The 26,813-nt window shown below is 45.1% G+C and overlaps 1 protein-coding gene across 1 annotated transcript in view; it reads right to left on the reverse strand.

Moving 5' to 3' along the window:
* The window catches only part of b4galnt4a (beta-1,4-N-acetyl-galactosaminyl transferase 4a), a 125,397-nt gene that overhangs the window by 83,216 nt on the left and 15,368 nt on the right, over positions 1 to 26,813 (reverse strand). The window contains exon 2 of the mRNA XM_079162459.1: positions 2,125 to 2,237. Within this exon, the coding sequence (XP_079018585.1) occupies positions 2,125 to 2,237 (113 nt within the window). The remainder of the gene's footprint in view (positions 1 to 2,124; positions 2,238 to 26,813) is intronic.

Genomic DNA, 26,813 nt, shown 5'->3' on the forward strand with positions numbered 1-26,813 from the left:
GATACAGTGACGTATGTCTGACAGAGAGACATACACTATTGACCAAAATCTACTTTAAACCAGTTGTTGATTTTGCAGTGTGTATATATATATATATATATATATATATATTGGTAGAAGCAAAGAAGGAGCGGAGCAAAAACATTATTCATTTCTTAGAATAAAATGTACTGATACTGGCTATTAACAGGCTCATGCATTTGAATTCAATCCACAAACAGCAGCTTCTCAGGGACTTCCTTTACAGCCCAGCGTAATGATCCTCTCTAGCGAGCAGAGAGGTAGACGTTTTTATTATGGAAAAAAAAATACCAATCACTAAATCTGATACATCTCATTAATCTGTATCATCCCTTGCTCTACAATATGTTTGGCCTCTTTTACATCAAATATTCAACTCAGCCACACGGGCGGTGAACGTTTAAATTAGTGTAGATTGCCTTCACGACCTGATTCTTTGCCACCTCAAGGAGCTTTACACACACCTGAGCCTCAGGCAGGATCCCATTTGAAGGTAGACAGCCTGTCAACATGAGTGGCAAGTGCTGGCCTGGAAACCTGGTCGACTGAGGTTGAGGAAGGAGCGACTAATAATACAACTCAGGAGTACAGTGTGGTTTTTGTATAGAAGTTTTAACTTCAATTTGAACTGACAAACTAACATCAGAATGTTATAGAAAATAATCTGTGGAAAATGCCTACTGTGCATTTAGAGATGTTTGTGGTGGAGCGACATGTCTGCCTGCTGAGCCCTGTTAATCATAATTGGCACGAGTGACTTTTAAGTCCTTAATTACGAACCAGTTTGCCGCGTCTTTTCCATGGATCTGACAACCCAAACCTTGCTCTGCGCTACATAAGAGTCGGTAACATTATGGATATTATTTAGATTGTAGTGTCGAAGATAAGATAATAACGTTAAACGGAACATGATATTGTCGCCCGAAGCACAGACACACACAGACTTTTTCAAACGGAAGCTGCTGCTTTAATAGAGACATTGCTATTAAAACATATTTTTTAATGTTTGAATATTTAAAATAAAAAGGTTCACACTCTTTTATAAATGGTTATTCATTTACTGAACTGCTTGCAGAAAGATTAAACGTCTGAATATTTTAAAGCTCCACCAGACCAGAGTGCTGTGATGTAACTCCCCACATGCCCACCTCTTCCCGCCGCCCCCTGGCGATCGAATCGTCTATCAGCAGAATCTCTAGCAGCAACCACGAATGGACAACGTGAAAACAAACGTGATCGGCCAACCCTCCTGCTCGGTGTAATTTCTTTAATCTGGACATACCCAGAAAGATACAGTCTTCCGTCCACTCCGATTTTTGGAATAGTCCACATGAGGATTATTCCAAAAATCGGAGTGGCTTGTTGGAAGCAACAGGAGGTCATTGTTACCCCACACAGTTGGAACTAATGCAGTACTTGGAACTTATCTGTAGGTCCAACATTGCTGTAAATCCACCCACTATCAGGGGAAATAAGAGTTTAAGTGTCAGATTTTCTCAGTGGTTGCATGGACCATGTGCTAATGATCTCTGGCGGTGGTCCAAACTCTGGCTCATGCTCTGCTGTTGGATACGCCTCTGTCTAACTTCACATCTATCACAGGAATAAATGCTTGAGGAGGATGTAAGATTGCACGATGTGTTCACAACATATTGAGAGCAGTGGGCTCCCAGAGCTGGAAACATTATTCAAATTCAGTGCAGTGGGTGGGGTCACAAGGGCATACTGTAGATGAGTTTTAATGAGCAAAAAGAAAAGTTTTAAAGCAATAAAATCGGAATACAGATGTTTCCCCACCTGTGTTAGTTTGCGTCGTCCCATATCTCTTTTTTTGGAGAGAAGGGATTCTTTTGGGGCATTAATCAGTAGATGCACAGAGAACAGAGCCCCGTGTTTTTGATGGTAATTACGACGCTGACTGGGATTGTTGGAGCCCTGATGAGGCCCTGTCGACACACATGAGCAATAAATCTCATTGCTGCCTAGTCAGACGGATGTGGGTGTGCAGGGTGTGTGTGTGTTTAGGATTGGGTCCTCACATTCATATTCCTCCCAGAGTGGTGAGACAGAAAAGAAAAAAAGACAACAAGAAAGAAGACTCACTGCAGCCTCGTCCTCCCGGCTGTCGCTGGTGTCCTCGCTCTTGTGGTGGCCAGCTGAGGAGCGAGTGTCCCTCTTACGGCTGCCGTCCGTCCCCTCCGTCTGTCTCTCTCCATCTGGACCAAGGTGAAAACATGGACAGCGCTCAGAAAGCCAGCAAGCACCGTTATCAATGTCATCGTCCTCATTGTCGACATCCTCATCTCCACTTTCATCATCATTGGTAACGGCATCATTGTCCTTCTCATCTCTATAGCATAATTACAATTATGAATATCTTCATTACCATCATCATGGTCAACAATAATTTCAAGCTATCACTTATTTTTCTTCCTGCTGAGCCTCTCTAGTGTAATCAAACCCAGATAAAAGTTTCCAGAGAAAAAAGGAGATTAAGTGGAAAATAAAATGTAATTGGAAAAACGAAAAAGAGACGAGAAGAATAAAAACTGGTCCCGAGGGTAAATGTGAAGAGGGGGGGAGTGACAATGGGGGTGAAAAAAAAGGAGAGATGGAGAAATGGAGAGACATAAAGAATAGATTTCCGAGCTGCAAAGTAGAGCTGTTAGGGTGCTGTCATGCCACAGATGGATTATGGGAGTTTTGCTGCACAATGATGACAGTTGACTTGGCCGGGAGAGAACAACCGGGATTTAAATCCGCATATTACGACTGTGTGTCCATGCAAGTTTGTGCGTGTTTTTTTTTGTGTGTACACGCATATGGTCAAAACTACCAGCCAGCAAAACACACGTGCACACGTACACACACGTGCTGTCCTGGATGATCAAACCGGAGCGCAATTCAATAGAGAGCAGTAACAGGATATTCAGCACTTTATGAGAGGCTGGTTATTTGGAGTTACAAGGAGCGAAGGGAGACTCATGAGGTTTCCTACGAGGGTTTCTACCTCTACGAGGAGTTCATATAAAAGGGAATCCATACCCCATTCACTCCAATCTCTTTTTATTTCTATTGCACAGCATTCAATCCCATATGGCTGACATGGCTCACGAATGCACAACATTGCAGCAGCTCGGATGGGCTGCCATAAAAGGTGGCGTCTGAGCCATTGACTCCCCCATAAAAAGCAAGAGGGAGGGGGGGGGGGGGGGGGGGGGGGGGGGTTTGTGGTGTCCCAAATGCATTACAGTGAAAGTGGTTCATTACTGTCTGCCGAGCAGGGGGTTGGCTGTAGTGTACGCACGTGCATACTGCCACGCGCACAGAAGGGCGTGCGCGTGCACGTGCACACACACGCACACACACACACACACAGGGATAGATTGTGATTAAAAGACAGAATGGGGAGAACGAGTGGCTATAAAGCATAATGAGAGCTAATGGTTTTCCAATATGCCCCCTTAACAATGAGTCTGAGTGGGCTGAATTAGATGGGGGGTGGTGTGTGTGTGTGTGTGGGGGGGGCAGGGTTGGGCTGCAGGGAGATTGATGCGGTCAAGGAGAAGAGGAAAGAATGCTCAAAGTGATAGACAGTAGAGACACCATGAAAAAACAATCAAAGTCAAAAACACACAAATGAAAATGTAGCAACAATGAAAGTTTCCCTTACGTACAATGATGAAGTCTCCAGCAAACATAATCTATGATCAGGATTTATTTCCCTCATTTGTTTGGATATCATCTCGGCCTATCATGTCTCCCACCTCCACTCCCGTTGCCATTTCCCTGATTCCAAAGCAACTGTAATAAAAACCTGCTTTGATCTAAATAAATCTTCTGCTTCTACTTAACAGAGGAGAGAATCGCTATGTTCACAATGCATCCCTGTAACCGTATTGCCATCTTTCTCTCCGATTGTGTAAGGGTATGTTGGGTTGTATGTTTTCTGACTCTTGCCCGCTCAAGAAAAAGTGCACTGGAAATGTTATCCTAAAAAGAAAAAAAGAAAAAAGAACAACAAGCAATGGAAGTCAAGGAAGCTTTCCTTGTGAAGCTACAGGAACCGTGCTGTTATAACCGTCACTCCGAAGTCCAACTCGACATGGACGGTCTAAGTACGTCCTCCGGGGTCGATCAAAGCTCCCCAGATCAAAGAGCAGACACCAAAGAGTAGCCGTGCTCAACTTCGTCTCACTTCAAGGCTGACTTTCCTGCCATTGTTGAGCCAAAAATAGCAGGACACTTCACCTTCCAAGTGTTGATCTTACAACAATACATTTCAGTAGCTGCATTTGTTCCTCAGTAAAAAGAAAAGTGTGAATGTTCAGGATGCTCTCCTATTTAAATCCCATAAATAATGCCTCCATGGACATGTCAAAACAAAGATATGAAACACAATATATCATACTGTAATTAGAATATAACAGATTACCTAAAATCACCCAAATGGAAAATAAATGGCAAATCCATTTCTTTGTTCATCGCGATTCATCTTTTGCTTCATTTTGCAGTTTATTTTTTTGTTCTTCCCCCCGAGTAAACACTGCTTGAGTCAACTGGCAGCACATTTACCCTCAACCACTTATCTGAGACTATTATGAGCAGGCAATGCTCCAGGGAGTCAGGTGAGACTCCCCTTTGCTTCACCTCATCATGCAAGTGATCCCCTAAAAATATGAAGAGATGACAGCGGTGAGGGACAGCGTTGAACCTCAAAATAGAGACAACAACCTGTGAAACTGATAGGAACGCATTGTATTTATGTATGAGAAGTATTCAAGCAGCATGGATGGCCAAACTGACAGTACTGACATAGATAAAAGATTAATAGCGTGAGAATTTGACGGAGAGAGATTCACCTGTGGAAGCATCCAGATGACACAAAGCAGTCGACCAACATTCGGAGGCAAACTTTCAACAAAGAATTCACTTTCAAATCATTTCTCCTCTTCTTCAAGCCCCTCAAGCGCCGTCTTTTGAAGTCGGGGGAGAATAATGTTTGAGTGAACATCTTTCCTGAGAAAATAAGACTTCTAAATACGCACTAAGAGTACGAATCTCTGCACCCTATGTGCAGAAATGGCCTTGTCGAGTGAAGTGTAACGTGCACTTAACTTTCCGCTGCTATTTATATCATTATAGTTACATTTAAATCATTAGTGCCCCATTTGCAGAGTCCCTTTATATGCATAAATGTTTGAAAACAAGAAAGAACAGTCACTGCTAATATATTCTTCTAATAAATTCTTCAACAATCCCAAAAGGGAAGATAATGAGAACTGCAAAGCACTTGTAGTGTGTGCGCGTGTGTGTGTGTGTGTGTGTGTGTGTACAAATATTCAAACATTCTTTGCCAACATATTCCTTGGCAACTCTTTAACAGTCTTAAAAGACAAGTTTAAATACATGTGGGACTATAGGAGCGTGCGACTAGATGTGTGCATCATGCTCATGAGCGGTTTGTCAGACAGAAAGACTCGGCGTTGCGATTTGAATGAGTCATAAATAATGTCCCCCGCTGGCAGGAAATAAGAGTTTAGATGAACCAATCAAATGGTGCCACGGTGGTGAATCAGCCAAACAAACCACGAGGTCGCCGGCACTGCTGTACTCCTTGGTAAACAGCATGCATCGCTTTCATTTACTTACCGACACAAACTTAAAAAGGACTGAAAGAACAGGACTGACTGCTGGCATTACACACACACACACACACACACACACACACACACACACACACACACACACCATGATGCAGTGCGCAGCAGCCGAGGCCGTGGCGAGCTGCAGCGAGTCAGGAGTCAGTCCCGGTGCCCTGGACTGGGACTGACTCCACGTGATCTCTAATGAAGTAATGAAAAGCAGACTGGCAGGTTAATGGAAGCCAATCGACTACGAGCACCGCCACCCACAGGAGACCAGGCGGAATACTAATCATTTAGGAGCCTCCACTCTGATATTCTGCCTAATCTGTTCATGTCCCCCCCCGCTACTAAAACTACAGCTCTGTTTACTGTGCAGATAAGATGGAGGAGAGCGACTTCTGTAACCTCCAGAGGACAGAGATAGAGAGCATTCTTTTTTGGAGTGGTAAGCCTGTGACGGAGTATATTAAAAACCACAATAAACAGGAGTCTTATCCAAGGTTGATGTGGGTGTAATCTGTAGATAGAGACAAGGCTTGGAGGGAACTTTCTCCAGCTTCCTCTACTTTTGAGAAATGAGTATTAAGTTCACCTTGTCTGGCTGCCCTTTTAAAACTAATGATATTCTAAACTCTATAGCTTTCAGCGAACTGCCGCTGTCGGAGCTCTCATCTGCGCTGTACGAGCTTATACTTGTGCGCGTCTCAGTGCATTTGAGCGTATATATATATGCGTACGATATATATGCGTGTGTGTGTGTGCGTATCGCTGCATCTCGTTTTATCTTTGAACAAGACTGACAACATGCACTTGGGTTTCAGTGCAAGGCGGTGCTCCACTGTATGTGAGGTGAAAGACAGAATGGTGATACAGCAGAATGCTAATAACACAATCAAAGAAGTGAGCGCAGGAGCTACAAAACAGCAACGAAGGGCAGTCAGATGAGAAAAAGAGGAGAAGACTCAACATTACAACGCAGAAAATAAAGCTGAGGTGGTTAGCTAGGAGAGTTTAGTTTGAACTTTTGTGACAGAGTCCAGTCACAACAAATTAGATCATTATAATAATCTGTTTGGGAGCCCTCAGGATCTGTTCCATGTATTAGCCCGCCGCTAAACAGGAGAAATAATAGCACAAAGTCAAATACAGCAGCTCACAGTGGTTACACAACAACGCCAACGGTCGTTATCACAATTCATTTGCCAGTGTTATCTCAAGAGTGGTTGCTACATGGTCTCCTTTGAAAAAAAAGTCACAGTCGAGCCCAATTACTACTCAACGATAATGGAGGACTAGCGACAGAACGCAGCGGGAAAAACTGGAATTATCTCCCCGTGCTTGTACGCCTCCGCCAACCAGTCAAGTTGCAGTTGACATCCATGTCTGTCCACAACGTCGTCACATTTTACTCTGCTAGACATTTGTGTTCAGCTGTCATAGTTACCATATCAATTCTTGAGTTATGGTCACAGTGACCTTGATTTATATAAATATGCTTCATGGTTACAGATACACAGAGAAGCTAAAAATATATTTGTTTGTTTTTGATCAATCGGTCGATCAGGTTTTCAATGAATCTTTGACGATTGAGTTTATAAAACGTTTTCACTATTCCAAATGTATTAACACTCATAACAAGTTCCCAGAGCTCAAAGTGATGTTTTAATCCGCCCGATAACCCCGAACTAAAACATTTTCAATTATATAAAACAAAAAAAGAAGCTCTTCACATTTTAGAAGCTTAAGACGCAAAATGTAATTTATGAATGATTAATAATTTATTATAAAAATTATTATTGATTATCTTTGTCGATTGAGTAACCGAATCATTTTTTTAGAACTACATTCTTTCTGTGTTATTGTCATATTGGGAAGTGACAAAAACAAAAACAAGCGAGTAAATTAGTTGTAAAATATTTTAGAGGCGCTGGTGCTTATTCTTATCTGCTTGATCAGTAGCATCTTGAGCTTGCAACAGATGTATTTAGCTTCGGGCTTCATAGTTACTCTATCATTCAATCTCATCCCAAAGATGCTTTATTGGATTAAGTCCCAGACTATTGGAGCACACTGAGGTCCTTCTGAGATAACAAAGAGAGTGGTTGTGTCACTGTCCTTGCTGGAGGTAGCCATGTGAAAAAAGGATTACTGGTCAGTAACAATGCCTTAGTGGACTCTGGCATTCAAATGAAGCTCAACATTTGGTATCATGGGGCCTAATTTGTGGAGGAAAATACTCCCACACAGCTACCACCAGCCTGTTTCTTTGACACAAGGCCGGGCCGATGGATGATGGCGTATACTTCGAATTCTCACCCTGCTGCTTGCACGTCACACCAACAATCACGATTCATTAGAGGAGGTGAAAGTATTACGCTTCATCATTAGTGTTGCTGATCACGTGACGGGCGCTGCAGCCTTTCGCTTCTGTTTTTTCTTAACAGTGGGACCCGGCATGGTCTTCTGCTGTTGCTGCTTCGAGGTTTGAGGAACTGAATTCACGCACACGCCTGTCTGCCAAGCACCGTTTTACTGAGCCGGTGCATACTTGTCAGCCATCTGCCGCTGACCGACCTCACTGCCGAGATGGTTCTGCCTGCTTAAGTGCAGTCCACTGCACATTTTCTCTTTCTTCATCACACTAAAATCCCAGGAGGCCAGCTGTGACGCTGGAGCAACGAGCTCTGGCACTGCGGCAAACATGCGTCAACCAAAGTTGCTTAGCTTATGCGCCAGGCCTGGTTTAATGTGGAACCTCGTGACCTTGCCATACTGATTAGCTGTTTGGAGGAGTTGGCCGTTTTTGCATCACTGAGCAAGTTTAACGAAATGAAGTAGGTGATTGGAACTGAAAATTGTGAGAAACGGCAAGCGAGGAATGGAGGTTTGGAAGGATGAGCAGACAAAAGAGTTACAAGTGCACGGCGACAGCACGCTTTATTGGCGGGGTGGATCTCCTTTACTCAATGAGCACACTGCGACTCCAGCTCAGTGACGTGGGCTGTAGCTACTCGAGCTAGCACCAGCAACGAGAGGGAACGTTAAGTACGCCCGGCGCCTCCTCTCCCACCATCGGGGGAACAAGATTAAAATTGCACAGGACCACGAAACAAGAGGCTTTTCAAAACACAAGAGTGGGAGAGAGACCGGGAGATTAAGCAAGAGGGGGAGACAGGGTGCAAGGGTTTAGAATGCGAGAGGGTACGGGGTAGGAGATTAAACTGGAAGTCAAGAGGGGGGGGGGGAGATGATGGGAACACGGATGGAGACCGTAAGAGGAAGTCGAGTGGGATGCACGGACGAGAGCCTGAGCGAGAAGTAAAGAAGAGGGTGTAACCACAGGGGTGAGAGCCTGCCATTTCCCGGCTGCTCGCATGTTCACTCACTCAAGCGCTCATTACTCAGTCAGCCATTAACTGATTGACTTAGTCACTTGCTCATTCCCCCTCTATCCCTGCCCCCATCGCTCTGCAATCCATTTTCAATACACCACTACTTTCTTTTTTTTTTTTTTTTAGTGCAGAGCTTATAAAGTTTTACAAGGCTCATGGCTTTTTGCACGGCAATCAGTCATGACATTATAAGGCACGGTTGACACAAGGCAGCGGAGGATGTCAAGCCGATGGGCCGGTATAGTTTCTTAATGGCACTTTTCGGCGCAACGGCGAAGCGTTTGTGCGCACACATTCGCAGGGTGGCGTGGCAGGGGGGCAGCACAAGTGTAGCAGGCTTCACTGGGGCTGCGCTGGCCAAATGGAGCTCGCTAATTATAGCAAATAAACTGCCCTGATCTGTGCCATTAGCCAGTCAGTAATGAAGCAGAGTGGAGGGCTGCTGTGAAACTGATGAATAGGCCCCGGTTCTGAGTACTACACTCCCTGGCCTTTAGTTTGGCTCCAACAACACGGCCTTCTAAAGGAAAACCAGAGTGCATTTAAACAACAAAAAAATAACAAGGCTTTGGAGATGAGATAAATGGAGACAAAGGGACTGTGACAGAGAGGGGCGAGCAAAGACAAGAGAGAGACAGTGAGAAGAGAGCGAAGCAGTGAGAGAGAGAGAGAGAGAGAGAGAGAGAGAGAGAGAGAGAGAGAGAGAGAGAGAGAGAGAGAGAGAGAGAGTGCTCGTTGGCCCTTGGGGTTTGCAGGGCAGAGAGAAAGAGGGATTGCAGAGATGCTTAATGTGCTGTGATATGGGTCAGGGTCAAAGAGGTCCCACTCTCCTGCTCTCTTCTACCCTCTCCTCTAAGCTCTGGTAATGTTTTGAACTCCACAGCAGCTCACTAAAGCCGCCACTTAGGAAAATTCATATAACAAAAAAACCCCACAAAATGCTTTGGATGGAGACAAACACAAAATCTGAGCGCAAAGGCCCAACGCACTCAAAGATTAACGGACAGACCGGGAGAAAAGGGAATGACCTTATTGCCGTTTTAGGCTATACGGACACACAAACTCACAAGCAAAAACATGCAAAAGACGCGCGCACACACATAAACACACTGATACTGAGAGTGTGTTGTTTTCAAGCAAATCTAATGAACAGAATCAGTTTAACATTAGCAGCGGAGTGTGGAAATGTACAACACTTGGGATCAGAGTGAGGTGCGCGCCGCTTACAGAATTAAAGGCAGTGTGCTCATGTTCGTAACATCTACAGTCGCATGTGAACAAATGAGAAATGGCCTCTAGCCTTTCATTCGCGCATATCTAGCTCCACTTACCAACGTGTGGAAATGAGAAGAGTGGAATTAAGAAGCCAATAGATTACATCCACAATCAAAAAGGCTGTGGAAGCCAGGAAGTGCCTCCTGCTTATCTCTGGGCCATCTGGGCTCCGATGAGGTTCGTATCCCACTTGCTCTCTACTTAAAAACTTTCACACACATATTATCTGCTCTTGAGGTTTTTTTTACACTTAACTCACCATCGGCAGCTGAACAGGGCCTAGGAGGTGAACGCCTACAGCCGTGTGCATTATACAGTATTTCTGAAGAATATATACCAGATATATTGTGCAGCATTATTTGACTTCTCTGACAGTACATACTGGGTACATTATTGATAAATCTTGCTTTCTATTCTTGACTGAGCGTGGGATAGATCTTTTTAGGAGTTAGTTAACTGGCAACTGGGGGTCATATTGGCAAACAAAACAAAAAAAAGGCTGATATCATTCTGTCAATCTCCTGTCTAGTTGGTATTTGGCCATAGGCTGTGGAACAAAACAGTCTGATCCCTCTGCAACCTGCCAGCCCACTCGCCCTGCTCCCCTCTAAATGGCTGTCTGCCTCTCCCCATCTCCTCCTGCCGCTTAGTGCCCGAGGCCTCTGCGAACTCCACTGGCTGTCTAGAGGCCTGTAAGTTCTGCTTTGGCCTCTCAGTTGCCACGAATGCAAAAGAGAGACATTTCAATCATGGTCGACGGCAAACAAGATATCACGAAAAGAGGCACAGGACGAAGCTACAGAGCCGGAGAGCGAGACAGACGAGAGGAAGATAGAGCAGCCGCTCGCAGGGAGAGACGAACAACAGCGACCGAGGTTGATGGACTTTACTGCTCTGTGTGGTTTACAACAAATGCAAGATGCCTCGAGTGAGCATCAGAGTATATTCATAAAGGCCAAACATGTCCAGAGCTCTCCGTCTCCAGAGTGTTAATTATGCCCCTATGAGAAAGTGGACAGAGATACATACTGTATGCACACACGCTTCACTAACCAATCCCCACAGTGGCCAGTGACACCCAGAGGCAGCTCCTCCAATCACAGCGGAGGAGATAAGAAGGCTACTCTGAGCCGCTGCAGAGCCACAACTGTCACAGCTGATGTGTCACTGGGGAAGGAATTAGAGGGAGCATGCATGGGTTGCACACTTCCTGCGCTCCCTCGCTCATTAGCATACATTTGTAAACAAAGAAACAAAAGGGCCTTGGTGCCGGGCTAACGCGCTGTGGCAACGTTAGCGCGAGTCGGAGCCGAACGGAGCATCTAAATGAGGTGAGAGCGCTGGAGGAGACCTTTGCACGGTAATTCATCCATCTTCTGCGATCCTGACAGCTGAGCCTGCCGCGTAGGGAGAGAGGAGCCGGCACCAAGCCGGCATCCAAAGGAACGAGATAAACTCGAGAGTCGAGGCCCAGTCTGCGAGTCTCGTGGCAGCGAGCTCTGTGAGCCAGGAATAAAATAAAAATGACCGAGCAAAGCAACGTTTTCTTGCGGGTGCAACAAGAAGAGGAGAAAGAGAGACAGGGAGGAGGGAAATGGAGAGTTTAGCTACGCCTCACTAAAAGACGGAGACAAATTGTGTTTCAGAAACCGCAAAACACTTGAGACACGACTGACCCCTAAATAACCTCACTCTGTTTACCATCTCTCTCCCTTTTTGTCTAGCCTCACAAACACCCTCCTCCATTTCCCTTTCTTCTCTCACCATCGCAATCTTTGCCGTCTCACTTGCACTTCCTGCACACCTTTAATCCTTTCTTCCTATTCTCTCCCCTCACACCTCAATCTCTCTCTGAAGCCATCCAATGCGGCAGCAGCGATTAATACATGAATATTGTTTTCCGTGTAGAACCCCGGTGTGGTCATTATCCTCTACCGAGTATCTGATTACGATCGTTCCTCGGAGTCATTACTTTCCTGATAATATCGCTCGTGTGCCGAGAGAAAGAGAGATAGAGGAGGAAGTATATGGGGGGGGGGGGGGGGGGAGAAAAAAAAAGCAGTGGTGGTAAAGGGTTACAGCGTGAGAACACAAGAATAAAAGAAGACAAGAGGAGGGAAAGGAGGACAGAGGAAGGGGGAACAAGGGAGCGGGGGAAACTCAGAAGAAAAGGAAGAGGTTATGTGTTCCACACAAGCGGAGGGGGAGAGGAAAGGGAGGTGGGCGAGGAGAAGGAGGAGGACAGAAACAATAATAGCCTTGTCTTATCACTGTACAGTGATAAATTCCCTTCTCGTCGGGGAGTCAGTGCCCCGGCTGGGGCCAGGCCTGATGACAAACCACCTCCACCCTGCACTGGGGCCCTGGCTATTTATGATCCGGCAACGTACACGAGCCGGCCAGGCAGCCAGCTGGGCCTCGATTCGTCTTGGGTCGGTGTCGTCACTCCCGGGACCCGGTGACAGTCTCAAATGGGGCCACTCTGTCACTCTGCCATCTCCCTCTGCCCTCCACTCTGACAGTTACTTCAGCACATCATCTGCTGGTTACTGGCGATAAGAACTTTCTTTTTTCTACACGAGTCGGCGTGCCACATGTGACAGCAGGCCACGTCATTCAGTTTGCACCGATTGCATTAGTTCAATGGATTAATTCACTTACAGGATTCTTTGACAGATGTTTCAAAGCGCACAATAACCTCATTACACAAGAATGTACTTTCATGGTACTGAAGAGGGAAGCTGCCTAGTCAGCGTCTCTGTAATGAACAGTCTCATTACAGCAATACTTGGCAATTACTTACTTTTTGAGGTGCAAGATGCTAATTTAATACCGCTGCTATGGTGGAGAGTGCGAGACAAAACACCAGTATGTGGTACTATTCAGCTAAGTAAAACTACATTACATAACACTTGAGCAAACAAATGCATGAAATTGTAATGCAGTTTTGCTCCGACGGCAGCCGACCCTCCATCAGTTCACTCCACACAGAAACAATCCTCATGGCCTGCTGACCCTGAATCAGTCATGAAGAACACGGAGCTCCAACAAGGAGAACAAGGGACTCGATCGAGCAATTAATTCATGCGAGCCGCTGCAATTGTTTGCATTTTGTTTCTCGTGCCTGTTTACCCGTTTACATATTCCTGCTCGGCGTAAATTATTCATGGGTGTTCCTTTTCGTATCCTCCGGTGACAGCAGTGGCTGGTCACGCTGCAAATGTGAAGGCAACAACAGAACCCATTGATCGGCATCTCTGACGATGGTTTGGAAATGAAAATGGAAGGTGAGGGAGACACATTAACCGCACATGGGGAGGAAAGGAGGGTCCTGCTCTGCTTTGGAAAAAAAAAAAAAAAAAGAGAGAGAGAGGGGACAGATTCTGCACACTTCTCATGTGAGCCGAAATCTAAACACTTTTTTAAACCCCAATTTTGTGCCTCCTCAATTCCTCGCTCCTCACTGTGACCCAGAAAACCGATCTCAGCGCTCCATCTTGAAGGACGTCCCAATTCCTAAATTGCATCTAGCGAGGATCAAGGATGCTTGTCGGAGGAGCTTGAAGTGCGGTAACAAGTGTATCCTTTGCGAAAGTCTTATTGTCACATATATAGATATATAGATAGATAGACAGGACACAAACAGGTTTGTTTGTGTGTATATATTATCACTCTATCATACACTAATATATCTCGTTATTGGTATAGCACTTTTCATACAAATATGTAGTGCTTCACACAATACATAAAGGCCGACATATGTAAAGGCCTTTTCTATATTCATCTGAACATTCTTGTCACATTAAGCCATGTTGTGGAATACATTCATAGTAACTCTATAAGTTGTCGTGAACAGCGTTGTGGTCATCTGAGAGAGATGATAAAATAGAGAGGTATAAGAAAACAACGGACAGCTGATGCAGCGGTGTCATACATCATATTTAATTGACATTGCTTTAAAATGACGGCTCAGAGGCGAGGACGTCTCATCTGTTGAATGACCGTTGCCTCGACTCCGCTCTCTTCGCATCTCCACCGCGCCTCCTCCGCTGACATCTCCCATGGGAGGGACTAAGTCGTGAGGCGAGGAGGCGAAGAAAGAAATTCGAGGTGGGGGGAAATCGGGAAATTGAGGAAGACTTTTGGCGTGTCTTAGTATTTGTGTAATCTGGGGACAGCAACCGTCTGATCATTGACGATAAAACTGGCATTGCATTTATGGACTATTTACAATAGACACAATCTTAACTCAAAGTCCGCTAACTAGCTTTTCTGCAGCTTTACATCTGCATCGCATAGTCGATATCAGCAGAATTTTGCTAGTAAGCAAAAAAATCAGAGTCCCATTAAAATAATTAACAATTATTTTGATTGCACTTAGAAGTGATGAATATGCAAATGCAGGAGTGTATCTGTTTGTGACTTACAGTACGTTGCTTACTTGTTTTTTTAAACTCTTTCCTGCATACACCCGAAACCCTATGATACATCTAATGTACCCATCAGTTTCCTGATGTAAAACAAAAATAACCCAAAAACCTGTGTATTTATAAACATCAAAAGACATCAAACGAGATAAGACCGTCGAGTCGAAAAAAAGCTAGAAGGAAATGAATACAACCGAGGCTGCAAGTTGCATGTGAGTAATTGGGAAAGCTATCTGACAGTTCCGCTTCCATTTTGAAGGGGTCGTCAACGGAGATGGTGTTACTAGGGTGAGTAGTGGGTGCAACAAAATAATTTGAAGTGTGCTTAATTGAGCAGATGTCCAGCTAGCTCAGTGTTTGAGCACAGACAGGGCCTCAATCGGTGCATTGTTTCACTGATTTGCAGAGCCAGATCACAACGTGACCAAGCATGGAGTCAGAGTATCTCCGGCTTCTTGGTCTCCCTGCTTGGCAACATCCTTAATGAGAAACAACCAGACACACCAACGAATAAATTGGCTAGATGCTAACAGACACGAGGCAGTAACGCCCAAATGTCAAATTCTGGGGCTTCTCAGAACAATAATAAAAAGAAAATAATGATGCAATTTTCTTTGTATTGGATTATTTTTAAACTTCACTCAATCCGTTTTTTGTAGCTCAGTAATCTCCCACTTTGTATTACGGTTAATACTGTAAATCTATTATTTGAGCTTGCTTTGTTATTGAAAATGACACCTACACAACACCAGCTGTTACACTGCTGTCACTTTGTTTGTTTTTAAAAAGGAGTTAAATCTTGTCTGCTTCACCTAAAAATCTAAGGGGCATAAAAAGAATATATCCACAATTCAAATTAATTTAGAGAACGTATATAATAAAGCCAGACCACACACACAAGTCAGCAACTGCTAATAATCATCATCAGCCCTTGATTGGTCTGAAATGGTCATATGAAAAAGGGAACAAATCTGTCAATTAAATCTACATATTTTATTGATTGATCACTATAATACTCACCTAAGATAAACTACCTCTTGCACTATCAACCTCCTGACTGAGGACTGGGCTGGGTCTTTCTGACGTGGTTTTTTAAAGAATGATGGGAAACTGTTAAGCTGTAGCCGACATCTCCTCCAGCACTGATGCGCAGCAGAGCGCTGTGCGCCGGTGCACCTGCTGCTGGAAACCGATTTCATCCTGAAACTTTAGGAAGAAACCAATACCATAGAGAGAGGGGATGTGTAAATGATTGAGGTACGATCTATGACATAATTACAATAATAGGCTATGTTTGACTCATAATGTAAAATGATAATAGTAAAAAGAATAAAAATGTGAAATAGATCCAGATACAAAAGAAACTGGTGGGGCACGTGTGTGTGTCCCCCCCCCCCCCAACTTGAAGGGCGGGCATGATGCTTCTGAACAGACACATATAAGATCAAAAACTGATTTGATTTGTATTTAATGTTTTACGTTTGTCATCTGTGGCCACATCAAGTGTTGCATTGTTTCAGGAGACTATAAAGTCAGGGCCCATAAGAAACTCTATTTTAATGAAGCATACATTATTTTGATATAGAGTCTAGTTTCTAGACTGGTATAAATAGGGGAAAGCCTAAATGTACTCTGGGTTTATTGCTCAAACTACTAGAAGTACATTTTGGAGAGCTGGAGAGGTCTCTGAAGTTGGTTCAAGGGACAAAGGGCGAGCAAACACCTTCAGAGACATGTTTAGAATGAATGAACAAAATGCCATTGGTCATGACGAACATGATGTAATCTGGAGCTTTAGCATACTAATTGAAGACGCTGCTTTCTTTTAAGCAGTTACCTCGACATTGTACGTTGTCTTCTAACAGCAGACCCTCCTTCATGCTCCAGTGAGGTGCTTTTATTCCACCTCACGTACTTTCCTATTACAGTATTTTAAGCCTATGTAATATGTTTCTTATTCATAGATCATGTGTTAATTGCCACACAAGATATTTAAGATCGCGCACAAAAAATAATATAAAAACATATCTGTAAAGTGTACTGATAGTGTGTGTACACACAAGGCGTACACAGGCAGCCTCCTTATATTACCTTATTCCAGAGAGGAGAGGAGAGGAGGTACAGTGCATTCATCCGTGACCGATACGCAGCGTGTTTTGTTCTGACCCGTATCTGAACTCTCGTCATGATGCAGCCGTCCACGACCCACTGAGCCAAGCAATGCGTATCTGATAGGAAACTTTGTAAACACAGACAGACATTACACAACACTTACCCAACCCTAGTCTTCTCCTTCTGTTTAAACCGAAGGCAACGTTAATGGGCGGGCAGCTAACAGCTAGTATTTGGCAGGGCTATGACGAACCAGACTCCACAGTCCTCATGGTACGCCAGCCGTCTGTGGACTCTCTAGTCGTTCACGCTGCAGGAGGATATAATGTTGAAAACCGCCGCCTTTGGGCAACCACGTTGACCCCAGCATGAGCTAGAGGCAGCGAAGCATATCTCAATCTGTTACTCGAAGCAACACTCACCATAGTATCCTGCTGCCGGTGTACACACCTACTGTAGAGCCAAAACAAGATCTCCCCTGAGTCGTGAGCTTGTATTAACCTTTCAGTATCTCTCCATCCGCCTCCTTTCGATCGCTGCAGTGTTCTCTATCTCCGTTTCTGGCTGCACCGTTTTTTTGCAACTCCTAACTTCCTTTGAGCCAGTCAATGCACCGTATCGACCATCAATCAATCATATCAAGTTGTGAGACTAAATATTGCCTGGAATTTTGTTCATGCTGCATTCCTGATAGCTGATCTTAGATCATAGTGTGACTATTAATAATGATTTACTTTTTTCACAGAATGTGGATATAAAACATATAGCAAATACCATCAACTTTGCCACATTTCTAATTGCAGCTTCCACCGATCAGTGGCGTGAAGTCGTCGTCTTGTAAGTGAGCCTGCTTAACATTCAGTGATCTGACACACTTTAATAGGCATTACACTGTCGTTAGAGCTCACCGCTATCCACTTATATCCGTCTATTTCAAGCAGGCTCCTGAAGGGTGATCAGTGCATGCATGAGAGGAACACCAAGGAAGTCCGTGCAGTTGTGAGAGTGTTGTGTAGAAAGATGGAGGGAACACCGTCAGCGCTGAAGACAAAAGCCCATTCTGCTCAGTGTGGGGCTCAGTGAAAGTGCGCTCTCTGAGACAAGGTCTGCAAAGACCGAAGACATTCAATTGTCATGCCACACAACACGACAGTGTGGGAAGCAGGAGGGCGCATAGAGACGGAGCTTCTGCTGTTGTTGCTAAACTCATCTACAATGCATGAGGGACAGCGGAGCACAGAGGGCACGGACCACAGCGCGGGGTGCTCCTGTGTAGGTGGAGAAGAATGACGGGGACAGAAAGACATGTTACGCACACACACACACACACACACACACACACACACACACAAGCGTAGCATGCACTCGCACTCTGCGGGCGTACAGGACACGTCTTTATCCCAAGTACAAACATACACTCTGCAGAGAAAAGGAACTCGTGAGACAGATTTGAGGCAGTGGGCTAAATAAGAACAGAGAGACAGCCGGTGGGAGGCACGAATAGAGATAAACGGTAACGGACAGCAGAAGTAGGAAGAGGCTGAAGGAGCGAGACAAGAAGAGGGAAGTGAGGACAGTGGCAAAAGTAATGAGATGAGAAAGAGGGTGACCTTAATCAGCCACTCGCGAGAAAGCACGCATTCACACACACACAAAAATACTTACAAACCTGGCGGGTGTGTGTGCGTGCGTGTGTGTGTGTGTTTGCACAGCACTACTCTCTGTTTCATTACAGGCCCATTTCCCCCACCTAATACCCGGACAGGAGCTGGTGATAAGGAATGTACACACTCTCCTCTGTACACAACATCTCATTTGAGCAGAGGAAATTGGAAAGAAGAGGAGAAAGGAGGAGAGCAGGGAGAGGTGAGAAGGACAGCAGATGAGGGGGAAAAGGACGGGATGGAGGAGAGGAGGACAGTAACGGTGAATGAATGTTCGCCCGACCGGAGATAAGCCCGGTCCAACCCGCGCAAAGGCAAAGGGGAGGGTTTGAGAGTGGGGGACGAGTGGAGGAACGAGGGATGAGGAGAGGTGCAGATGAAGAGAAAGGGGAAAGGAAGAGCAAGCAGAGTGGTAGACGGAGGTTAAAAAAAATATATTTAAAAAAAGACCTGCAGAGGGATGCAAAAGAGCAGCAGAGGTAATTTTCCTCAACTTTCTTTTTGATATTTCTCGGCAGCAGGATGAAAAACACCGGGAGGACTTCATTGCCAAAAAGAAGGAGGGTTTGATAGAGAAGGCAATCACGTAGGGGTGAGACAGAGACACACAAGACACGTAGATAGAAAGGGATGCAACACCCACAGCAGAAAGAAAACTTACTTATGGCTGAACTGAGGGTCAAAGGAAACAAAAACAAGAAGCAATGACACATACGGAGCGGCAAAAACGCACATGACGCTCATTGCTCAGGACAACAGGCCAGCAGCGCTCACACTTCTGCATGTATTGAGGGCCACAAGAAAACATTGGAGGGGGGGGGGGGGGCGACGACAATATTACTCATAACACAATACCAAATGACTGTGGGCCGTGTCAGGAGACATGAGCAACACCAAAAGCCAGCTAGAGCAGAGCAAAGTCTGTGTGAGAGATCACAGAAAGGGGGGAGCGAAGGGGTAACATCTTAGTCACTATACAGCATCTCTAGCCATAAAGAACTCGGCGCAATTTGTATTCATCCGTGCAAACCGGGGCAAACAACCGAGGAGGATAGCTAAGACATATGCATACACTGCAGGGTCCTCGCTCTGGGCATGCAAACACACATCAACGATACAGCAGGAACGCGTAAAACAAGCACGCAAAGGCGGGCAAACACGACAGACAAAAATGGCGGAGAAAAGTGTCTCCAAATATGTGCCTAACGTCATTTAGTTACTGATCTGTTTCTCTCGATGCATCGGCTAAGGTTGCAAGCTTAATCCTCGGCCGCGTTCCCTGCAAATGGTGTAACTGTAAAGAATGAATTCTGAGCCACATTTTCTTATAAAATCTACGCTGTGGATGAATGGATTCCTGCTGTAAATCTAGAATACGTGTCTACAAACAAAATCCTATTTCCATCTTTCGGTCGGGCCTCCACCCATCTGTTCCCGCCCTGTGAAGCATCCATCACGGGGCCTAATGGCGGACCGATACTGTCAAATGCTTACCGCTCTGGATGAATGGAGCTCCTATACTCTTCCACCTCTGACCATGCTAGCGCTTGACACCATAAACCAGGTCAACTTGTCAGAAGATGGAGAGAGGGCTGCTGATCATGCTCACACAGAGGCACATACAAACACTGACTCACACACACACACAATCACAACCCACGGCACGTCAGAAATGAATAGGAGGCACGGGTAATGGCTAAACCTAAAATCAAAACGTTAAGGGGAAAGCCATTTCTCCCTGTCATTTTCTGTTCATGCACGACTGACCTTCTGGTGAACCTCCCACCCTACTACATTGCCCTCACTGTAAAAACAATAGAGGGGGCAAAGATAACATCTTACTCAAATGCCCTTTGAGAATCAGGGAGAGGAGACGCACTATTATTATCAGAGAGTGCTCCACGGCATGATTACTGGCTGAGGCAGCCAATTACATGGAAGCCATGATTGCCACGATTCGTTGATTCCCTCAGTGTTTTTCGCAGCCAGCTGAAAAGACAAACAACTGGCCGGATGCTCTCTGACTGAAATTGAAATGGTTGATTAGAGAGGCAGAAGGAAAGAGAGGGATGCAGTGAAATCATAGTCCAAATCATTTTGTCTTATTTCGTCAAGCATTCTTGCGGAGGTTGAAGCAGATTCGCTCGTCTCCTGTGCTACTTCAGGGACTACAGGGAGACCTCCGCTCACTATTTATGTTGCATTTAGTCACAATTAAGACAGCAAAACGAGAAAGGGAGCATTTTGTCCTCGCACAGTGGGCAGGCCTCAAAGTAATCCCCATCTAATTTATACCAGAGAGAGCAGTCTAGATAATAATCCCTTAATGTGTAAATACACACTCACAAACATCGATGCTTATTTCAAGTCAAGCAAAGATGCAGACAGCATGTAGGACACGGCTGGCTGGCAGGCAGACAGACACTGTCGGGGAACCGTGTGTTTTTATTCACAAACACAAAAGGGGCTTTGGAGAGAGCCCTCTGAGGTTAGCTCTAATCCTGCTCCAACTCTCACGATGCCACTCAAACCTATTGTTCAGTCATGAAAAGTGAGTGCAATTTCCATAAACTGATGTGGAAGTGCACAAGGGTCGGCGTCGTGCGTTTGCGTCGGTGTGACGCAATATGAGCGGACCGCTGGTTATGTGGGCTCGTCCTCAAGTCGTAGTTGATTGTCTCCGGTGGTTTCGGACGCATTGGTATTTGCATGTTTTGTTAAAAAAAAATTAAAATGGTTATAGAACGTTTTTGAGCACCCGCTCATTCTTTCTTTTCCTGTCGTTCTATTCAAAGAAACCATTCAGCTTAAAATACGTCTCAAATAATGTATGATCTTGCTTTGTTAAACAATTCTGACTAATGTAAATTGTCACAAGAACAAATTGTTCTTTATAGCTGTGTATCCACCAGACAACAGAAAGATATAAATGAACAAGAACGCCTCTATTAAAAGGCAAAAATAGCGACCATAAAAAAAAGACCAAAAGAGAAACCTGAGTGTTTTTCTATGTTTTTTGGCACTCCAGTGTCTATTGAGAGGCGCTCGAAAACATTCTGAAAACAGTGTAGTGGAGAGATTACTTCTAAAACCGAATCCTTAAGTTTATCCACATAAGGTTGGACATGGCCTCAGAGGGCTTTGGTTTGTAGAAGGTGAACAAGAAGAGATGGCTCTGGGGCGCCGCTCTCCTTCTCTGTGAAGTACAAAGAGCCGTTATCAGCCTAAACAACAAGAACTTTGTGAAGCAGTATATGCGATAGAGGTTGAGAGAGACAGCATCAAGCCCCTGAGGCCTCAAGTCTAGACTTCGACCCAGCACCTTGGTAATTATGTTATCAGCGTTTCATTGTGCGAGCGGCTGTGTGTTTTGGTCCCAGCGGTTCAGATTTAAGAGTTGTCCCCGAGACTGTAGCCACCTCCCTGCAGCTCCGGCTTGGAGTCGAGGGCGTCTTAGATCCCACATTAGAGCTGGACCACTGCTTCATTGCTTTTCTTCGAGATTACAGACACAGCCGCTGGGCCCGAGCCCGTCTGACTCCCTGCCTCCCTGCCGTCCTGGATCAGGGTTAAGTAATTAGCTTGGCACCGACTGCTCACCTGCGCAGAGCCACGAGGCGGACACTTAATAATGGGCAACAGCTTACTCTGTCACAGCGATTCTGAGCGTCTCAGCATATTTTAAGTTAATGCACTTATGGAGTGAATGGTGGGGTATACTCAAGAAATATATCTTGGAGATCTACCTCTTAAAAGATCACACATTCTTCTTCATCAGGCGAACGGGCTGAGTGTGTATCTGGTGGGCAGGATTTCATTAAACGCCTGGCTCCCATCTGAATTGCTGTTCGTGTGAGTTCAAAGCCATCGATTTGCACACCACCTCCGCAGGAAACGGAGAAAGAAAAGAAAGAAAGGAAAAAAAAGTGCCACATGAAGAAACAAGTCCCCATTGATTCCCCCCGATGGCATGAAAGAAGCCTTGGCACGTAGGATGTGACACAAGGACAGTTAGCTCCTTCCTCTCATGATGGGCGGTACTAATCAACTTGACAAACCAGCAAAGCAGCAGCAGAATCCCAGTCTTCTAATCATGTGTGTACATAAGGCTGAACTCTGCTCTACTGCAAGAGTTTTACAGACTCCACCTCATCATATCTATCCTGCATTAGCAGCTTATGATGTCACTCTTGAGCGTGGTTCAGCAGTGCGCCGGCAAAGCAACGGATGCGTTTAAAACCAGACTTCCACGTGTGCGATTATAAATATAAATTTAAAAAAAAGACTTCGTATCGAGACGCGCTCTCTGCTTCTGCCGTCATAGCCTTTGTTCCCGCTGGATCATTAACCTACATCAGGCTCCATATTAAACATCAGCTGGTCAATTTATCACCCCGGTTCCCCCCCCGCCCCCCCCCCCCCCCCCCGTCGTGTCCTAGTCAATGAGCCAGTGTGCTAAATAAACGCATGCTATGACAGTCCTCATGGCAGAAGTATTGACTGGTCAGTGTTTGCCTACAATGCAGCATGATTATACAACAGGATCATCCAGTCGGGGGAAGCAACTACTAACTCCCTTCTGAACGAACAGGAGAAAAATGGTGATCTGCGCTCTATGCAATGTTTGACAGCTTCTCTTGCAATTACCCTTTTAATTCATGCGTTTATTAAAGCCAACGGCAATGTTAGGACTTTTTCATCAAATCCCATTTGGGCAAATAAAACGTCACGTCGTCAACGAGAAGGAAAAGCGGGGCCGATGAAAAAGCTTTTGAGAGCACGGCCATTGTCTCATCGCTCTACCCGTGGTCATCGGTTACATCATCAGAGTCTCCTTCCTCTGGCCATGATGTGTGTCTGTGCCACCCAATGTGAGGAGGGTGGGGTGACGGCAAGGGGCCACAGAGGGCAAACCCAGCGGGGAGTTCAGAGCTCTCTCTCTCTTTGTGTGATTCAATATCACGCTTGTGTACCCGCGAACGGATGCCAAGACATTTGAGTTCAGAGCCAAGGAACGAGCCACGGGCGCTTTAGTGAGGACGGGGTGGGTTGAGGAGAGCCGTGGAGCTCACGCACAAAGACAATTAAATAGGAGAATTATGAGGTCATGTCTATAACTAAAAAACATGTTCTGTGACAAAAAGAAACAATCAGGCTGACTTTTAGAAATAACCAAATGGCTGTAAGGGTGTGAACAAAATCTCATGTGAGTCAATGTGGCGGACGCAGAAAGAATTGCCAATGAAACGGGTTGAAGACGTGAAAGCAGTCGCTTCAGAACTCTAAGAAGTGCCGATAAGACACCTGCAGTTGCCGGAACGTCGCCGAAAGAGAAACAGTTTCCAAACCTGCATTTTATTCTACATTCAGAGCAGCCTGCTGTACAAAACCTCTAACCCTTCTGCTCATACTCACTGACAGTCCACACATCAGTGCACATATCCCTCTGTGCTGCTGCTGCTGCTGCTCTCGGCTTGGCAAGCGGGTAGGAAAAGGGAATTGTGAATTATGAAATTGGATTATGAGGTCGGCAATTCACTGAGCCCCATATTGTTCGTCAGATGCTCCAGAGAATATTGGAAGCGGAGAATATATGATTTTGGGGAAAAATGTAATAGGACAGCTAGTGAATTGACATGCTGGTAAAATATAATAAGTGGCTGCTTTGTGGAGCGGTAGAGAAAGAAAGACTTCACACAAACAAAGAACAGGTCCTTAGCAACAGTTGCCTAGCAGAGCCTTACAAAAGACCTTTAAAAGAGACAACTGAATGAAGAGCAGGTATATTTGTATTGAAAGACGGGTGTCTAGTTCGGCTATCTCATGCTGTGCTGCCATCGTTTTTTTTCACTTTTCTTTGCCATTTAAAGAGTCCAGCAGTCTCAGAAACGCATTGCGTAACACCGGATGCTTTCAACAAGAAACTTGCTTGTGAACATTTGTCAAGAATACGAGTGTGCCATGTTTGGGTAAATAGTTGTGTATATGCACAGCCTGTGCACTGGTTAATTGGTGGTTGAAAAAAGAAGAAGCGAAGTGTAATGAGAGAATTCCGCTCTTCATTTTCGCCGCTCGCGTCACTGATGTTCTTTGTGCCTTTGATGCGTACCTAGACAAAGAGAGCGTGTAGACAGGCTTGCAAAAAATTATAGTCATTAAAAAAACAAAAAAAACAACAGAAACAACAACACGCACACCCACGTGCACACACGGCAGTCTAATTACTTGATTTCTTGAGTGGGCTACAAACACGCCCTGACGTCTTAACTCTCAGACGGCCGTAACAGAACTGTTAATTACCGCATGATTGCGAGGGCTGCGTACGTACAGCATCTGCAACGTGCTGCGGGGTAGATGTGGCCGTCTGACCCTGAAGCCCTCTGACACCCCAATCAGCCCAACTCCCAATGATGAGAGACATTTAAAGAGGAAACGCCACAGGGAATGCAGGGAGAGAGGAAGGAGCATGTTCAGAAAACTTGCTGGTGGCACTTTCATTTGTTTTCAGCACGACCAACATGTAGCCAATTTTTTTACCTCTCCAGTACAACAAATACAAAAGCTGCTATTATTGAGGGCTTTAGGATTCTGAATTCTCTTTTTCAAACTGTCTAAATAACAGCTACTGGGGATTCACTGTGCTCCTGCTGGGGCCCTGTTTGTTGTTTGAACGTGTTTTTAACTCTCACAGATAACTGGTTAGACTATCCAGCGTGACAGGATAATCATACAGGGGACAAAAAAAATCATCAAAAGAGGAGAATATCACCAATACCATCGCACAGACGGTTGTCTTTGTGGTCCATAACGCAACGTAACCAGAGCCGATCTGTTCTCTTTTCCCTTTTATCCTCAGGAACAAAGTACTCCTGTGGTTGGTTTCACCAGGATATTAAAGATTGTATAAAAGAGTCTCTGTGGGGAAGGGAAAACAGAACGGATGAGTGAAACTTTCACGGGGTTTGGGACAGATTGTCAGACAACTAAGGGTTACATCCAGATTATTGCTTCACGTTCTCTAGAGGTGAAATATTACATCAAGGCTGAGTGCTCGCTGTCACTCTGAAGCCTTTGTTGTCAACTGCGGGGCAACAGTGTGGGACAGGATGAGACTATTCCGGCTTCCCAGAGCCGTTCAGGATTCAGCGAGAGTGGCAGGTTAAATAGGCTGCAGCTCTTATTGTTAATCGGTCACAGGCGGGTCCCCGTCCAGGCCTTAATCGGCTATAAAGCACTTTGAGTGGAAAAAGAGACTCACTGTGACACTTAGGCTACTCCTAATTTTGCTAAAGTGTCTTGTCCCTAATGCTGGCCTGTTCTACTCCCTCCTTCATTCTCACTCTCCTGGTACTGATGGGATGTTTGCTGTCGGTCAACTCCTCAAAAGATACGATACACTACTGCAAAACGACACAGAAACCCCCCTTCTCTTTCAGGTTGTTGAATGCCATTGTAGGCAATCAGTACCTTAAGTATCATGTGAGGCAGGCTGAAGGAAAAGTCGTCTCCACAAAATGACTCCTAGAATGGAAAGGACATCACAAACTGACCAGTTTCTTTCAAAAGAGAAAAGCTCACGAGTTTAGAAGTTGGACTAAGTGAGCGTTTCATCCCGATGATTGACTCCCTGCTCTGTAATCCAGTTTGGCCTCGTAGCTCTGGGGCTGAGAGACATGTTTCCACAAAGAGCATCAGGCGGCATCTGCCTTTCTGGTCATTCTCAAGTAGTGGGCTTGACAGTTAAATAGATGTAACTCTGATTCTGAATTTACAAAAGGATAAAACCCAATAAGACTATAGTGAAGGGCAACTTTCATTGAAAGAATAGTTGAATCATAAAGTATTATACTTTGATACTTTGTGATTTCTCGATGCTGGTGCTTGGCTGTTATTTACAGTGTTTAAAAGAAGACTTTTAGTCATACAAACCTTGGCGCTGCCTCTTGGGTAACGGTTTGGATTACAAGTGGGACATTTGAATCTCAGTGGAGAGAGGGTTGTGTTCAGCTCTGACCTGAATATAGCGCTAAAGTTGCTGAGGGCTGCAGGCTCGTCTGGGCCAACAGGATGTGGTTGCGACGCAAAAGTCCCACAGATGCTCAGTCAAGTACAAACAATCACATCATGTCTGTGGGATGGTGGACAGGGAGCTGAGTGATGACAGCCATTTTTAGCTTGACTTTTAAACTAATGTCCACTTCATTCATGTTCTGAAGGGGATGCTACTGCTGAGTGTGGTTGTGAGAGTATCTTCTTTTGTGCGTATACGTGCAA

This window comes from Pholis gunnellus, assembly GCF_910591455.1.
Source record: "Pholis gunnellus genome assembly, chromosome: 7".
Taxonomy (NCBI): domain Eukaryota; kingdom Metazoa; phylum Chordata; class Actinopteri; order Perciformes; family Pholidae; genus Pholis; species Pholis gunnellus.